The sequence below is a fragment of the Oreochromis niloticus genome, linkage group LG19, assembly GCF_001858045.2.
Source record: "Oreochromis niloticus isolate F11D_XX linkage group LG19, O_niloticus_UMD_NMBU, whole genome shotgun sequence".
Classification (NCBI taxonomy): Eukaryota; Metazoa; Chordata; class Actinopteri; order Cichliformes; family Cichlidae; genus Oreochromis; species Oreochromis niloticus.
The window spans coordinates 11,368,893-11,386,420 of record NC_031983.2 but is presented as its reverse complement, the minus strand read 5'-3'; the positions used below and the strand labels follow the sequence as shown (position 1 = coordinate 11,386,420).

Genomic DNA, 17,528 nt, shown 5'->3' with positions numbered 1-17,528 from the left:
AACAAACCATTACTCTAATTTGTGAGTATACACTTATGTGTGTGCAAAATGTGTGTGCTGCACATAAGTGCTTGTGTCCAAGGAGATGATTATGCTGAACCTTCTTTTTAGATTTGCCCCTGTAATATCTAGTATATACAGGAAAATGTTCATAGTAGTATTATTATCAGTAAGTTTTTGGTATAGTTATATATTTTACAGTTTTAGCAGTTAAATGTAAGTCTCTGGAAATCGTGCTGTGCAGCAAATCATGTAGAACTTTAGTTTATGTTGTGGAGGTAACAGAGTTTATAATATTGGGGAAATGTGTAGCAAAACTAAAATAGTTCCATCAAGGGGCATTTTTAACAGTATCTAGCTTCAGTAAAAATATTGGAGATTGTAAAAAATGAAAGGAGTGTCAATACAAGAACTTGTAAATTATTATTTCTACCTACGGCGGAGAGAAAATTATTATCTTCGTCACTAAAAATATCATAATTAACTGTAATATACGTAAGCCACTGCGAATGGGTATATTAGTGAAGAGGAATGTCTCCACAGCTTGGACGTAGATAAGATGGAGAGCCCTGAAGGCCTCTGCCTGCTCATTAATTTGCAGCAAAGCAACGTCGGATGCTGCGCCTCCGCTCGTCAGTCTCCACTGCGCAGCCGCAGTTGCTCCAGGACGCTGAGTGCAGAGCAGGGAAGACAGAAAAATGGCCCTCGACAATTTGATTTTCGCCCAGTGCATCCTTTATTTTTTAGCTTTCGTTTTCGGTTTTATCGCCGTGGTGCCTCTGTCTGAAAACACGGAGGATTTCGGGGGGAAATGCCTGCTGTTCACGCGGGGTATGTGGCAAAATGAAAACATCACTGTGATGAAGCAGCGCTTCATCGTGGAGGAGTGGGGACCCGAGTCCTCCTGCAGCTTCATCACTTTTGTCGGGATAGCGTCCCTCATCCTGTCCGCAGTGCAGGCTTGGAGGCTGCTGTTCTTTCTGTGCAAAGGACACGACGAGTGAGTGACCGTTCACCTGTGCCTCTTCCTTCAATAGAAGCTCATTCGAAAGCTTATGAAGCAATACCACTCCAGCGGTCTGAGTGTAAATGTGCCATTCCTGTCCATCTCCCACGCCCTTGTTCGTGCACTGTCTTGTCAATTTCATAGCCTGCATGTATTATACTCTATTTTATAGCTGATGGAAATGGGCACGGAAGCATCCTGTAAAATGTCAAGTCACTGCCATCTCCCAAAGATGGGGGAATACTCATTTTAAAAAAGAAATCAAAGCCTATGCTTCACCTACTATTTCATGTGACATCAAAGCAACTTATGTGTCATTATGTTGATGTGTGATTGAAAGACTTAATCATCAGAGTTGCATATGTCATGCAGAATAATAGGCCTCTGTGTCAGTTGTGTAAGCCTACATACTCCAGAGATGTTGAGGGTTTTTGCCTGCCCTAACCCAGTTTTTTTTTTTGTATTTCTATTCTGTCTGCCTGCAGCTCCATCTTCAATGCCTTCCTCAACCTGCTCATTAGCTCCCTGGTGGTGTTCACAGTCTTCCTGTCCAGCACCATCGTTAGTGTGGGCTTTAACCTGTGGTGTGACTCCATCACTGAGGGTGGGACTATGCCTAGCAGGTGAGAGAGAAGCGCAGGTGTTCTACTTTTTCCGGATGATGCTGTGGTTTAGTCCCTCTAAACGTCACTTTCTGTTTAGCTGTGAAGACATGCAGGACACGGATCTAGAACTGGGTCTGGACAACTCTGCTTTCTATGACCAGTTTGCTATAGCTCAGGTAAAAATCTTTTAAAATTTACGTACAGACAGTATAACAAATTTAACAATCGGAGTAAATGCAATGACTGCTTTTACTCTTTCAGTTTGGGCTGTGGGCCGCCTGGCTCACCTGGCTCGGGATCACTGTGATGGCTTTTCTGAAGGTCTACCACAACTACAGACAAGAGGACCTGCTCGACACCCTGATCCACGAGAAGGAATTGCTGCTCGGCCGCTCTTCACGCCGCGGCTCTGACCTCAAGACCGGCCTGATTTAGAAATCAGGAAGACGCACAAACATACACGTTCATTCACAGTTAACCATATAGAACCATGTAGTCCTCTTGCCTGCCGTGACCAACACCAGTATTCGCCTGTGTAGACAATCAAAATCAATTGGCTTTTGCTCCCACGAAGATGAATTGAATCAAATCGACAATTTTAGCTCTGTTTTCCAGAAGTAACTGAAAATAAAATCTACAGATGGTTGTTAACCTTTCCTGTGCTATATTGAGATAATCCATCCCTTATTCAACCCCAGCCCAGATTTGATAGTATTAAAACTTTTTTTTCAACAACAAAAAAATACATCTTTTATCAAATATACGTTCTTGTTTAGTAAAAACAGTATTAATGGTTTGGACAGTTTGGCCAGTGGATCTTGTCCTTGTGAAATTTCTGCATGGATCTAAAGCATGTAAAATTTCTCGGGTGCTTTTTAGACATAAAGGAGTTTTTTTTTTCTTCACCAATAAATGTGTTCCTAACTTAGGCTTCTTTTTTTCCTGCCAGTATCCACAGTGCATCTCGGCAAAGTGAGAACTGCATGCTCCAGCAAAGTTAAACGGTGTGTGCGTTTGCAGGATCTTTACACATTTATCAGCAGCTACAAAAGGCGTTTTATAAAAAAAAAGAAAAAAAAAGACAAATTGCAGCTCTACACATTCGTGCATTTGGCAGGCAGTCTAAAAGGCTTTTAGCAATCTGTGTGAGATAAGAAAACAGATCCTATCTTGTGCCATTTAGCAACTCAGGCTTCTTCTGCACACTTTATAGGCTACAAACCAATATACTCTATATTACTGTGACTAGACACACAAGTATACCTGCATGCATCTCTCTCCCTGTTAAATCCCACGCTCACTTATTGACAGAGGTTAAGAAAGGAAAGTCGGCCGCTTCACTTTGATAGGCAATGACAGTTTTTATTTCAAAAACAACTGAAATAAAAAAAGCAAAAAACGGTAGGAACTAAGAAAACCCTCCCTAAAGGCACTTCTTTCAAAGTGACCATAGATGTTTGGACAGCAGTGAAATGCAGCTTTAAGCTAAATGTGCATACACAGGACATAAGCTCACTGGGTATTGTTTTATTGCTAATGACGATTTCGTTTGACAGTACAGAGTCGAGAGTATTCCTTTTCTCCGGTACATCTGCTATTAGCCTTATGTATTGCTTTGACAGTCAAACGGGAGATCTCCAAAATAAAAGACAAACAAACTCGTTTTATTTTGAGTTCCCTGAAACCTGTTGTATAAAGTGTTTTAATGGAATATATGTGATGTGTGTTATTGCTCATAATGAGAGGTATGTGGGATGTGCATCACTGTGCCCTTTGATTCCTATAATCCATTTATGTGGTGATTTGGCTGTTTGAATTTGACTTGCCTTGTTTGATAAAGGGACTCATACAATAACGTCTGGCTCTGTTAAATTTCTGTGTTTGGCCTCAAAAATAGCAATTACCTTTTTTTTTTTTCTTTTTGTAATGTATTGCAAATATCCGTTCAACCCACGCACTTCCATACACTTGACATCAGAATTAAAACCTGAATGTTTCATTTGAATATAAATGCTACAGATAACAAAAAGTTTAAAAAAAAAATCCATATAACCAGAAGTCTGATAGTACGTAGAAGCAGATATACAATATAGAAGAATAAATAACATTTAGCATAAAGTATTTTTGTGGGATTCAGGCGGTTATAAAGAGGAACACTGTCAAAAGCACAAGCATTCGTTCGGGTTGAGTATATTCTGTTTCATGATAGGTAATATTGTGCTGCAGATTATTATCCTCCGTGAAACTAGCAATCAGCTGACAGGCGACCAGACAGTCGGAAAAGAACAAGGTGTTTTTCATGTCCAAGTCATTCCGTGAAGTGATGCGGCCCTGTGTTTCCTTTTTTCAGACCATCATTAAACTGTTTACACATTCATGCTTCTGTCTGCCTCCTCTCAGTGTGCCAATCACAAGTGCCAATCAAAGTCGTTTCTCAGTCCTCTCTACATTCATTTATGTGCAATTACAAGGCTAAATACTGTGATAGTCCTTAGTATATTGAGCCATATATACACATTCATTTCTGTGTAATATCTGGTATACACAAATCATGTACCGTAACAAAATAAATTTGCATTCCACGGAAACATTCACTCACAGACAGCAGACTGTGACATGAATAGAAGAAAAAAATTAAATGTTGTGGAGATTATGCAAGTGTAACATGTCAGCGTCAACAGTGCAGATGTGCAAAATGCCGTTACAACTTAAATATGGAGTGGCATGCCCACCACCTTAGTACATATATACATACAGACATGGAAGCTACATATTTCTGGGATTACACATTTTCCCTTTTTCATGGTGAGAGTGGAGTAAAACCACAGACAGTGTGTAGAGCCTTGCCAAATGGCTGAGGTGTTTGTAGGCCCGGGCACCTTCAAAGATAGGAAAAAGAGGGATCTAAAAAAAAAAATTAATAATAAATTAAAAGAGGCTCCATGTCTCCACCTGTGGTTGATAACAGTCACTGCATTGTCAACCATATCCAGCAGCCCCACAGAAGCTGTTTCATGTGCAGCAGGTAGACGGCCAAAGTTGCCTCCAGCTCCTCGCACACTCTCTGTGGGCGTCGACGGTCTGTGCAGTACATGGCGACGCCCAGGAATGACATCAGCAGGAAGAGGCAGGTGAACAGGGCAAGGTGGGGGCGGGATGGTGTAGTCTCATAGGCTGCACAGGGAAAAAAAAAACAGACCGGTTTTTCACAGTTTTGATTTGTAAATGACGAGCATTTGAATTGCACATTTCTTTTGTCTTTTGAAGCGAGGCCTGGGAAGTGTCAGGTTTCAGAGGATGTTTTTGTAGATTAGTTATAGATTAGTTAAGCTTACATTAAAATTTGCTGTTCCAGGCATTGTTAAACAAGAAGTGACAGTGACGTGCTAAACTCCCCATAGCATGTGTGCCATGCGGAGTCCTAACAATTCTAATGCTAATGCTGCTACAAGCCTGACAGGCTCTTTCCTCTTTATGAGTGCACTTTTGAAACTCTCATGTAAAGTTATTTTTCAGACAGACTTACCACCTATACAGTCACAATAAGGATTGTCTGCAAAGCCAAAAGAAAAGAGGTCAGTCAGTCACTGAAAGCTGACCTCATGATGCGCAGCAGCTACAAACCAGCAGCTGTACCCTTCCAGTCGCCACTGTCTCTCTTGAACAGACTCCATAGTGCCTCATTTGCATGCATAATTAATTAAAAAGAATAAATCTCTTGCTCATGTGTGGATGTCTCTTGGCATTACATTATTTTTAAGTAGCACAGAACCCCCAAATGACAGTAGTTTATGATGCAATTTCTGGGTGTTTTAATACCAGCTTTGTTTCCTCTTTAATGTAAATTGCAAGGCATGTGCAGCTTTGGGCTGAGGGTTCCTATCTAAGCTGGGATAGCAACACATTTTTAAGAATAAAAATACCAATGAAAAGCACCAGAGGGCAACATGTTCTCTGTGCAAACACATCTTACAGCCTAAATCCGAGCAGGCTGGACTCATTACAAATTGTTTGCGTGCATGCTTTCTTACCGTGCACTGTGGTCTCAGGCTCCCTGAATCGAACTCTGCGCTCGCCTTTACGTTTGTGGTTGAGTTCTGTGTCTAGTCCGTAGTTGGAACTTGGCTTCTTTAGGATGGAAGTGGGGACTTTGCTGTTGGTTAACTACATTAGATAAAATTCACATTGAGCACATTTATTGCATTAAAGGCCAGCAGCAAACAGCTGGAACAGATCTATTCCAAAGAAGCTGCCTCATATAAGACAGAAAAAAATCAGAATAACACTAACCAGATACCTTCAGGTGTTTTACCTACCTTAGGTTTAAGTGTGTCTTCCTGATGGTGGTGAGTGTCCTTTCTGTGGCGTACCTCTGAGTGTTTCTCCCGGTGGGAATGAGGAAGACAGCTGACCGAGTCTCTGAGAGACTCTGCAGCAGCGAAACGTTTGGACAGTGCAGACACACACTGACCCAGAGAGTCTAGGAAGAGAACCATGACGATACAGAACATGAGAAGAGCGGCTTAACATCGGAGTCTCCAGTCAAGACAGAGCAGAGCTCAAGCTCAACATGCAAATGTACAGGAGGCAAGACGGAAGTGTGTTAACTCTGTCTGCACTGGGTACAGTGCAGCTGTGGGAGTTCAGCACAACTGCACAGTGCTCACTGTGCGAAAAGCTAAATTATCAATTATATCAAGGCCTCTAAAAAAATTTGGATCTCATCACAGTTTATAAATAGAAATAAAAATTAGCCACTACAGACTACACAGACATTGCCTTAAATTTGCCTACTATTGTGTATGTGTCAGCATTGCTGGATAAATTCTCTCTCAGATGACTTCAGTTATTAATAAAAACATGCTAGTTACAATAATATCTTAGATCAGTTATTTAGTCCATATCTTTACTTCTGGCGAGAACTTTGGCTTTTTAATAGGTGCAGACTGTAGTTATGTGAGTGGAAAATAAATTGAATCAAAGATGACTTAAAATGAAGTGAAGGCTCAGATATTTTGGGACGCATATGCAATTATAATTTCAACATATCACATACTACAGTTAAGTCTACATCAGCTTGAAAATACATGTAGGAATGTTGTAGCAGAGGGAGGGGCTGACTGACCTACTTAATGGTCAAGGGTATGTGAGAGACATGGGCTGTAAACACTTAAACCTGCCATCATGGTGCAGGTCAAAAAGGAGCCCTTTCTGCTCAGTGCAAAATGAAACAAAACAATGCACACATCCTTAAATTTTCCAGTTTTTCACCAAACATTTTAAGACAAACTGAGGTGAACAACAAGCATTTTCCCCCCTTTTTTATGGTCTATACTCGTGTCTTTGTGCAGCTGCTCTTGTTCTGCACGTGTGTCTCTGTAAGCTGACTCAACACTAAACTGTTTCTACATCTTAACAAAATGCACAGTTCAGAGTCAGGTAAGCCAAGCATACACACTGTGCAACAAATCCACAACCTTAAACTGTCACTCTGCACGTTCCTGTGTCCAACATGACCACAAATTTGAATTAATTTAGCATTTTCATGGCATGAGACTGTGTTGTGTGCGCTCTACAACAGGGATTAACATCGTAAAACACGGAGGTCTCCACCCTTATTCTATATACTACTCTCTGAATCATACACCCATGTTTGTTTTCACTGTGTATTTATGTGCGTACAGTAAATCCCCGCGTCATAAGTGTTTACTCTGTATTGTTCAACTTAAGTGAGCCTTTACCTGAATATTCAGTCTTGCCAATTTCAGCATATACGGTTGCCATGAGCTCAAGGCTTCTAGCTGTAATTGGATGGTCATTTCCAAAGGCCCTCTGGTGAATCTTTGTAGCCTGAAACAAGCAGAGACGTATTATTTTAAAGCTTACAGAAGAGTTATAATATTCTATTGGTTCAAATATGCGATTTTACATACCTTACCGCTGTATTCTAGGGCAAGATGAGGTCTAAAAGGAAAAGGAAAGACAAATGAAACGAATAAACTAAAGGCAACGCCACTTTGTTTTTCTGGAATAAATATTTGCTGACAACAAATGTGTTATGTTAATAATGGATGACTTAGAATTATCAAACATCATCTAGCCGACATTTTCTTCCGTTTGAAAACATGTACATGTTACGGGTAAATATTTCCAGAGATGATAATAATTCCAGACCATAATGAAGCAGAAAAGGCACATGCTTCATTGTCAGGGGAGCATATCAGTTTCTGTGTTCGGTGCACATCAGCATGACAAATCTAAACACAGGTGTGCTGTGATTGGACACGGACAGCAGGGCTGCGGGTGCTCAGGTACTTTATGGAGGAAGTGGAAACCTTCTTTTTCTGCCAGCGCTGCCGTCCACTGTCTATTCTCAGGGTGAATTACAGAGGGCATGGCGCTCACAGGTTGGTTTACTATCTCCGGCCCCTCTGCCTCACTCCTGCTTAGTGTTAAGCTAGGTGAACACGATGGGTTTCATTGAAGATCTGCCAGCTGTTCCAGTCATATTGGCACTGAAAAGTCTGCCAAGGACATTCATCAACCTAACACCCTCACGTGTGCCTATAGATGTAGAGCAAGCTCTGTTTAGTGTGACACATGTCAGCTTCGCTGTTCCAAACCCATACTTTCCTTCAATTAGTAATGGTCAGGTGTCAGTTTGCAATGCTTTAGAAGGTCTTTCTCAGAGGATACGTGATCAGCAAAGACAGAAAAGCCCTTCGCTAGCTCAAAGGACTTCCTATGACATTGTTAAAAGATTTAGTAACAATTACAACTTCCTGTCTGTAAGGAGGAAGCTCTAAAACCACCGCTTATAGTGGGTGCAGTAAGGGATTGGTCATTATTTAAAGAAACCAGAGTCAGTTGGTGTTCAGTTTTTGATTATTTTGTTCAATCTGTATAATCCTTTCAGAGTAAGTTTGCAAAGTCTGGAAAGAAACCACCAAACAGCAGAAACCCAATCCTCCACAGCCATGCACAATCAGTACCATCTCATTTAACTTTAACTACTGTATGCTGCTTGCATTAATGAAGCAGTGTAACCAGCCCTCCACCGAGCACACCTTCCACCCTCTGTCACCCTCCCAGGCAATCAGGTTAAATGGCCTAATCCCAACAATGAAAACAGAGGCACAGAAAATGGTTGCATTCTGCGGCCTAACAAAGTACCCCTGCAACAGGAGACACCAGATCCAGTTAAGGTGTTCCTTCTGTAACGCTCGCATAGAGCGCGGTGTCTTTTTTCTCTACATCTGCATGAAAATCATGGCTGAAAAGGCTTGGAGCTGAGGTCTGTTTGGTTGAAAGAATTTCCAGAAATTTCCAGAATGGTAAAACTGCATGTGTAATAGACACGGCTGCGCTTATAGTTTTGGATAAGGGTTTCATAAAGATTTAGAGATAGCAACAGACAAGATCATCAAACCTTTAGAAAACAGAAAGTTCGAAGAAGTTAGCTGACAGTAATTTATTCCTTTTTAACTCATCTTGACATTATTATTAATAAGATGATGACTTGACTTTATAAACAATGGGTTATTCATAATCAAAATTATTAAAATCTTTAACAGCAACAAAGGTAAAACTTACAGTTTGCCTTGTCATATTTAAGCCAGCAACATTTTTTTTTCATCTCTTAGATGATGATGGGCAAAATACAACAGAATATACCAAAGCACACATACAGCAATGTCTACATCATGCATAGATGATAAACAAGTTAAAGCAAGCACTAAAAGTCTGTTTATTTAACCTAGAGAGACCTAAAAGTAGCGGAACATGTAACACCCCATTAATTACAGCGCAACGGAGGCTTTGAGAGGACACAGTTTTACCTACTGTTTGCTCATGATGCAGAGCTGAGCCAGCCGTTCGAGGTGCTGTGCCTGGGAGGCCTGCTCTGAAAGTTCCTCTGGGGTTGTCCATCCCGCGGAGCCCAGCGTAGCCTCCTCTTGAGGCCCTGTTACACAAACACAGGGCATGGAATCACGACCCGACAACGCAACGCTCAGTCTTTTGAGCTAACCTTGCTCCTCGCTACCCTCCTCTGCCACTGAAGAGTTTAACAAAAAAATAATCTCCCCGAAAGCCTGGGTATCTGTCTGTATCAACCTGTCTGGCACTGCTGTGGACTTGAAGCCGGAACAATAAAGAGGAGCCAACTGAGGACTGGAGACAAGAGAGATAAGGGCAGGAGGGAGCAGATAAGGGAGTCAAACAACACACTCGCCACACCCCCTGGAGCATTGAGACGCGCGCAGAGTGACACACCACAAACATCATGCAAGTACTGCACACACAGAGCACACACATAGAAGATGCTTGACTTGCAATCCAAGCCACATCCAAATGCAAATAAATCATTGTAAGAGGTAAAGACATTAGTTTGCATTACAAAACCGACAAAATGACAATTACATCAGGGGGAAACAGAGAAAAGAGGAAAGGGCACATTTTGAAAGCACTGGGGAGGAAAAGAAAGCTGTAAGCTGTAGCTATAGTGCCAGCTCTGCCCCCAGAGAAGTCCAGCATCCAATCTGAATGAGTGCTGAATCAGGGGCTTCAGTATTCTGTAGTGACACACAGCTCGTAATGAGAAAGTGTGGCCATTTGTCTTCTACTCCATCCCTGATCTCCTCCACTGTGCCCATGCTACACTGCGCTGCTGCCTCAGCAGCAGACAGAGAGGCAGGCGTCTGGAGCAGCGGCAGCACCAGGTGATGAATGAGCAGCCTTGCTGTGAATGCTTGCGTAAAGCTCGACCAGGTATATTGTAAACAAAGATGGAGTTGGTTAAAATGCGATGTCATATTGCCTGAACAACAACAAAAAAGTATTCCTTAATTTTTACAAAAGTTAAATTGGTGAAAAAAAATAACAATGTGTTGATTAACTGTTTTAATCACCAGAAAAATGCCTTTAAAAGTAACTGATCCAGTCAAATCCAAGTGAAACCGCTTATTTATTTTAGCATAAGTTCAGGCAGTTATACTGAGATACGAACAAACCTGATGACAAATTTTGTGCAGTGACGACAAGACTCTCGGAAAACGTTCAGCAATTCGCTGAAAACGATCCGCTGAAAGAGTTGTGTATTTATTTTACAACAGAGTACTGCCAGATGTCGTGGTTTTCGGAGAAAGCTAAATTCTAAGAAATCACGAGGACATGCCAAAGCCAAACGGATTCAAAGTGCACGCTCTATAGGACATGCTATGTGTTTTCACATATATTCCCAGAAGTATTCCTTGATAGCATAACATGGAAAGTACTTGCCTGTGCTCCCCTGAAGAGCGGTGAGCTCGATCAATGCCACTTCATAGAACATTTTTTCAGCCTGTATGAACTGGAGGGCCTTCCCATCTATTTATATGGGTGAAGGATCAGTCTCGCATATCAGAGGGATTACAGGCAGCTGCTTAAGTTAAAAACAGTCTTTGCTGCACAGCTCATAGACAACACACTTTTTTCACCTCACGTGCAAACAAACCTATTGGCAAACACAGCATACAGTACTCCAGCACACACTGTAGATTAGAGGTCAGTCACTTTGCCTGCTGTTTTTGTGGTTTTGTGAGCCAAAACATGTCAGACATTCAGTCTGATAATATAGACATGTCACATCACAGCTCATATCTCTGTTGTATTGCATTCCTTTGTCATTTTTGTGTAAATGTTTTGCACATGATGTTTTGGACTGATCTGATTTGGCAGGTTTTTGTTTCCATGAAAAGACTCTCTATTTTAAGCGTCCTAAAAATAGCTTGCTTGAAACATTCCATGCACTTGGTTTTTGTTCCACTGTAAAACGACACCATTGATGTTTGTCAGGTGAGTTTAAAGACCAATTGGGACGGAGAAGGCTTAAAATAAACCCAGGCGTGCCTGTTTAAATGTCCTACTTAACACTAGATTTCTCGTGTGTGCCTCTTTTCAGCTCTGCTGTGACGCTACATGCCAATAAATCCTATAATGTTTTTCATAATATATAATATACAATTTTTAAAATAATGTTTAGTGCTTCATGCTATTAAAAAAAAACACGAGCCAAGCCATATACAGAATTGTTTAAAAGTCTTGAGTGTCCCCATATTTCTTTAAATTTTGATTCCACTACATTTTTTTTAAAGTGGTCTTGAGCACAGTGCCCCAGTCTTTCTGAAAAGTCTTCACAAAGTTCATCTTTGGACATTGGCTGTTTTTCCCTCATTTCCTGTCCAGTTTTTTTCTTTGTTTGTTTGTTAAGCCACTTAATGCTGAAGTATGACTCATTCGGGGGATAAAACAGTGTCTTGTCTACACATAACAGACAGATTAGCAAAGGACCAATTTTAAATTGTATCTTTAAGCATTTCGAATTTAAGTCAGTTGTGTTGGGGAGCTTGTCAAAACTGATGAAAGTATGAACACAGAAAAATACAGACAGATTTAGACACAACACAGATCCATTGGGAAACACATTTGCACATGTTTCAATGAACTTTTGCACCTAATTCCCATTTTCCTGGCAAAATATAAAGAAACAATGGTGTGGCTCAAGACTTTTGCACAGTACTGTATTTGCCAGAAAGACAAAGACCCACTACAATTAAAACAAAATAAGATCTAAGATGTAAGAAATGCAAGAAAACGTGTACTCCTGAGCTGATTAGTAACAGGATGAGTGGTGGTGATGGATGAATGATGAAATGCTTTTAGAGGAAGTGCTTTTAAATAATTTAATGTGCTGTACAGTAGGAAATAACATAGGAACCTACTCTGAAAACTGAGCACTTTTATAGGTCACTGGAAAAGGATGATTGTTGTAGTGCTTTTGCTTTGATCACATTTTTGAGCAAGCTTAAAGCTCTATTACAAGATGGTTAGAAATACCTGTCACAGCTCCTGGGAGTCACCTGTTTAGCTGGACCATCTGTGAGGGAGGATGAGGGGAACAGCCGTCATCAAAGGTCACAGCATTACTTCTGTCTGCTATTTTCAGTCAGCCTGGACTATAGCAATGCAACAACAGGAACCTCACACAATGCTCTCCTGGGAATGACCTCCATTCTCTCATCCACACTCACACACCCTCTCTGTAATTGGACTACACTCCAAAACTCTGGGACCTTCAAAGGCATCTGATCACACGTGCGCTCACCTCCAGTGCAAACCTATTTTAGTAGGGAGGAAATTGGAATTTCCTGTGGAATGGTACACCTAAGAAACTTGAAACGTGACTTAATTTGATATAACTTTAGTCAAAGTTCCAACTAACTAATTGTACTTCAGAAATCTGAAATCGGCATATAACTGGATCTTTATCCGAAATCCACCTTTATTGGAGGTTAAAGTCTGTGTGTGCCACGCAGTTTTCTTTCCACGAAACACATATCAGTAACACTCATGAGCTAAAACAGCTTTTGGCTTTGAATAAAGGTCATTTGTGGACAGTGCCAGCTCTGATAACAACACATCAAGCCTTAAGCAGTCATTGCACTGCCACTATGACTATCAAGTGCAACTAATATAGTTTATTTGTCTGGACTAAAGCCAGCACAGTAAAAGAAACCAATACTGATAAATATAGACTGGTTTTCTTATCATGCTTTTGGTTAGAAACAACACATGAGAAGACGCTGCCAATCCTGTTCTCATACAGCATTTGCGTGACACTAAAAAGTTCCCACATCCTGCTCCCAGTTTGAGCAGACTGACCCCTCACCTCACCTCCCCAGAGGGTATTCACAAATGCAACAAAACATCACTGCTCCAGCTTCTGTGATTATCATGAAAAATACTAAAAGAACTGAAAAGTTGGAAGCAATTTAAATGGCAAAACTGGTTAAATCTCGAAGCTTTGTTTTCGTGACTGCAATAACCCCTTTTCATTGTTATGGAAACTACTTCAGTCTGTATCTGACCTACAATGCTTGTAATTTCACATTAAACCAAAACAATATGCGTTGCATAATAAAATAGCCAAATCTGACATGACACCACACGCTACTCTTACTGACTTAAGGAAAGAGTGTATCGTATGCAAAAAAATTTAACCCCATCTTGGAAGATGACCCTTGTAAGTAGATACCTTTCCATGCTGAGAGGGGCAAACTGTAATGGCTATTGACAAAATGAAGCTCAGCAAATTGACCTATTTTGGAAAATGGACAGTGAGCACTAGAGCCCTGCTGAGGGAGATAACCTGAGCTGGCAAGTAAAGTGTTGGAGTGTCTCAGTAACAGAGAGAGGAGCCATGGAGGTAATATATCCTGAAACATAACACCTCTCTATTATCTCTCTGTCCTTTACAGCTATAGTTTATACAAGCAGTGAAGTGGCAATGCACAGGCTAGTCAGTGCAGATACGGGTTAATTAGTGCTTTCCCACTCTGTTGTGTGGAGATAAGAGCCTACAAATCCTCTTAAGAGACAGACACACAACCTGGGCTACACACAAAACATGTGGCATTTGGGGACAAATGCCCAAAGACATCCCCTCATCCTCTCTGCTTTACATTGCTTTCTATAAAGGGTCTACACGGTTCATTGTGGTGGAATTTGCCAAGCCTGCCTCAGTGACAAGCCTTTACACAACAGGTTTACAGAGTCGAAGAGCTAGTTTATAGTTAGCTGCTTGGTAGAGGCTTAAAGGACGGGGACAGAAAAAGTGTCAGATCAGCTTTTCCTCTTTTGTTAGTAAAGGATACAATTCTTTTCAGTGATGAAGAGTTCTGCAATCTGTAAAGCATAAAAAAACAACCAAGGGACATAGTTAAATATTAAATAATTCACTTCCAACATCACAGACGGGTAGGCGTATGCATGATGTCACGAGCTGTCAAAACAAATAATTGTGCTCTCCTCACAGCACTGTTGGGCTGGTCAACATCATGCCATGCATTCCAAAGTTGTGGAGTAAAGGCTATGTTTTGACATCGGGGACATTCCTTCAGGCACAAGCAAAGACAGTTAAAACTGTAGCTCTACCTTTGTGGGAGGGTCTTCTAAGGCAACCCCAGTGTTTAATCTGCTAAGACTTTGGCCTTGGCTGCACAGAGCCCAAACATAATGCCTCTGATCTCAAGCATAGCCCACACACAATGGGGGAAATATTAACTAGATACTACACTATTACCATAAACAGTGCCACTGTTTCTATGGATTACATTAGGTTTGAATTCAGCACCGCTAATAGCAGCATGCACATCATCAGTTCTACGAGACTGAATGATTTTACAGTGTCAACACAGAGACCCATGATGGACTGTGCTGCCAGGTTTGACATTGAATATACTGAATGTGTCCTTTGTGTTGTGATGTTTGCTAATTTATGACGCTCAAAAGGAGAAGTGATGCAAATGTGTTTGTGCAGCTGTGCAAATACATGGTAGGGCAGAAAATGTGTAGATGTAGGTAACACACACGTGAATTCATGCTGGCACATGTGGAGAGAAAGACACAGAGAAAGACAGAATCTATGGCTGTGTGACATTTTGTGGGTGTGAGTATATCCAGTTCCCATCTGGCTCACCTGGTGTAAGCAGTTGGGCAGAGAGGTGAAGCTCTGCACATGAGTCAGTCCCAGCAGGCAGCTGAGGAAGCAGTGGAGGGCGGCCTGGTACTCCCCCTGCTGCTGGAGCTGCTGTCCCAGCTCAAACAGGCCCTCCCTCCCTCCGTTCAGCATCCCCAGTCCCAGCCAGAGTCAGCGCTGCCTCCCATCAGAGCTCCACCGGCCGAGGACGAATGTTCCTCCCTTCACCAGTCTGCTGAAGCACCACAGGTAGAAAGAAGCAGCCACACAGTGAAATGTTTTCAGACCGCTGCCGCTCACATGAATCAAAACAGGAATGTGACAGGAGGAGGAGGGAGCAGTGCAGCTTCCTCTCAGTCTCGTCTGTACACAGTAAGTCAAGGACAGGTTGTAAGGAGCAGTCTGAGGGAGCACTGGCGACTCACACAGAAAAGATTCATTCCCCTCCCTCCTCCTAGGCTGCACCAGGAAAGGAGGACAGAGGAAGTTGGAGAGTATTTGCTGTTTGAGTGACAGCGCTCTCAGCCAATCCCTGCTCTAAACATGTACAGTAGCTCCTCCAGAGTCTGCTGAGCACATTGAGTCTCTCTCCAATCCTTGAACAGGGAAACTGCAAAGGTTTATGTTTTGATGATGAAAAGCAAACATAGTGGCACATGTATATTATCTACTACAGCTCTAAATATTGCATACAATTCGATTCACATTTGTGAAAACCCCTTTTTTCTCTGATACTGTGCTGTGTGCAGTACATTATGCATATTAACATTATGAGGAAATTCATTATGCATATTAACAGTATGAGGGAATTCTGATTGTTACTGCCCGGCTCATGATTTATAAATGAGACATACATAAGAATTATGCACCAAATGCTGTGTTAGCATGTTTTTGGAATACAGTGCAACCAAGCAAAATTCTGGAACGTAAAGAAAACCGCAGAGGAAAACACAGGATAAGAGAAAACACTCACTATCCAAACAAGGACAACAAATATTTATTCAGGAGGAGCGCCTCCTGCGGATGTTTGCTCACTTACCTTAACACTCAACACTAATCCGAGGCAAACCTGTGCCAACAGGAACGGACAGGATGTAGAGATGTGAGATATGGCAATATCTTGATTGCTGGATCATGACTCTGAGAGCAGCATGCCTACTGTCAGTCCATTTGGTCATAAGCTTGGCAGGAGGAGGAAATGAATGGTGTAAAACAAAGGAAATGGGCAGAGTCAGTCTCCATTAGTGTCCAATGCACCTTGCTAAGCAAGATGGGATTTTAATGGTTAGTAAAGCTGGGGAATGGGAGATGAAAAGGCATTAAACTCGCACTTCGGGTCAGGTGTCGAACTGTGAACAGTGCAAATTTATCTATAAGCTGTGAGGTGACATTATGCTGATGCAGGCCAACTTATCTCCTTCCTGCCCAAAGACCTGGATAAAACAGACAAGTAATTGTGCTTGCTCTACTATCCTGCTGCACAGCCATAATGCAGTTAGACAGTAAGCAAAGCTTCTGATATGACTGAGTTGGAAGGCCACTGGCAGAGAGTGTGGATCTCCATTTCAAAACTGCAGGCCAGCCAAACTGAAACGACACACTGAACAGTGAAGGGACTGGATCTTTATCTATTGGGGCAACTATGCAACTGGAAGCCCACCCAAAACATAGAGTACAACCCTTACAAAAATACTGTGTTTTTCTAACCATGAAAAAACTCCATCATCGTTAAATGATCTGGAAGCTCTCAGCCTGGGTAATGCCCACTACACTGAAATCAATTGATGAGAGAAACAATATTTGAACAATTGACGCTCTTGCAAAAACGTCATGAAAACAGTAGTTATAAAATATAAATCACCATAAAACTGATATGCAAAGTTGACATCATAAAAAACTCACACTTCTATATACCGTGCATGTGATGTCTGTACAACTGCTGTCTTGCATTTTGCATGTTGGCTGGAATGCTGTTGGACAATTAACTCTTTTGACTCGCTCCCAACGCGGAAACACAGATCTTTTATTTACATCCTGCTCCAAACAACTTTTTGTATATATCCTGGCAATTGTTTTGACATAGATATTGATTGATGGTCACTGGTCTGCAGGGTGAGAATGGAAATCTACCTGTTATTGGAATATTGATTGCCTGTCCTGTGGAGTTGGTAGACATATACATCAGTATGATCAGCAAACACAGCCCCCACTGCCCAGGGACACCAATACACCACACTAATGTAAAGAGATAGCGAGCAGACCCTTCAGCAGACTACAGAGTGGAATGAAACTGTCATTCACAGATATAAATTTAACTTCAGCAGGTTATTGCAGAGCAGTAAACTTTGGTATATTAAATTAGTGTTAATGGTTTGTGTAATGCACATTTGCAGTGTTTTGC

The 17,528-nt window shown here is 41.5% G+C and overlaps 2 protein-coding genes across 3 annotated transcripts; one reads left to right on the top strand and one right to left on the bottom strand.

Moving 5' to 3' along the window:
• Positions 1 to 643: 643 nt before the first annotated feature.
• tmem179ab (transmembrane protein 179a, genome duplicate B) lies at positions 644 to 4,442 on the top strand. Its single transcript, XM_003453111.5, has 4 exons — positions 644 to 1,000; positions 1,492 to 1,629; positions 1,709 to 1,787; positions 1,873 to 4,442. Exons 1-4 carry the CDS (start codon positions 699 to 701, stop codon positions 2,044 to 2,046), a joined length of 693 nt encoding a protein of 230 aa, XP_003453159.1. The 5' UTR covers positions 644 to 698; the 3' UTR covers positions 2,047 to 4,442.
• lg19h14orf180 (linkage group 19 C14orf180 homolog) lies at positions 3,048 to 15,571 on the bottom strand. 2 transcript variants are annotated; one of them, XM_019349004.2, is made up of 10 exons: positions 15,553 to 15,571; positions 15,128 to 15,359; positions 14,304 to 14,334; positions 10,891 to 10,977; positions 9,454 to 9,574; positions 7,545 to 7,575; positions 7,353 to 7,461; positions 5,928 to 6,091; positions 5,643 to 5,775; positions 3,048 to 4,785 (listed from the first exon to the last, which is right to left on the bottom strand). In XM_019349004.2, the coding sequence occupies exons 2-10, from the start codon at positions 15,278 to 15,280 to the stop codon at positions 4,580 to 4,582; spliced, it is 1,035 nt and encodes a 344-aa protein (XP_019204549.1). In that variant the 5' UTR covers positions 15,281 to 15,359; positions 15,553 to 15,571; the 3' UTR covers positions 3,048 to 4,579. The 2 variants fall into 2 exon arrangements, with proteins under 2 accessions (XP_019204549.1, XP_013131746.1); XM_013276292.2 differs by lacking the exon at positions 15,553 to 15,571 and having other exon boundaries at positions 15,128 to 15,545.
• Between the last annotated feature and the right edge of the window lie 1,957 nt (positions 15,572 to 17,528).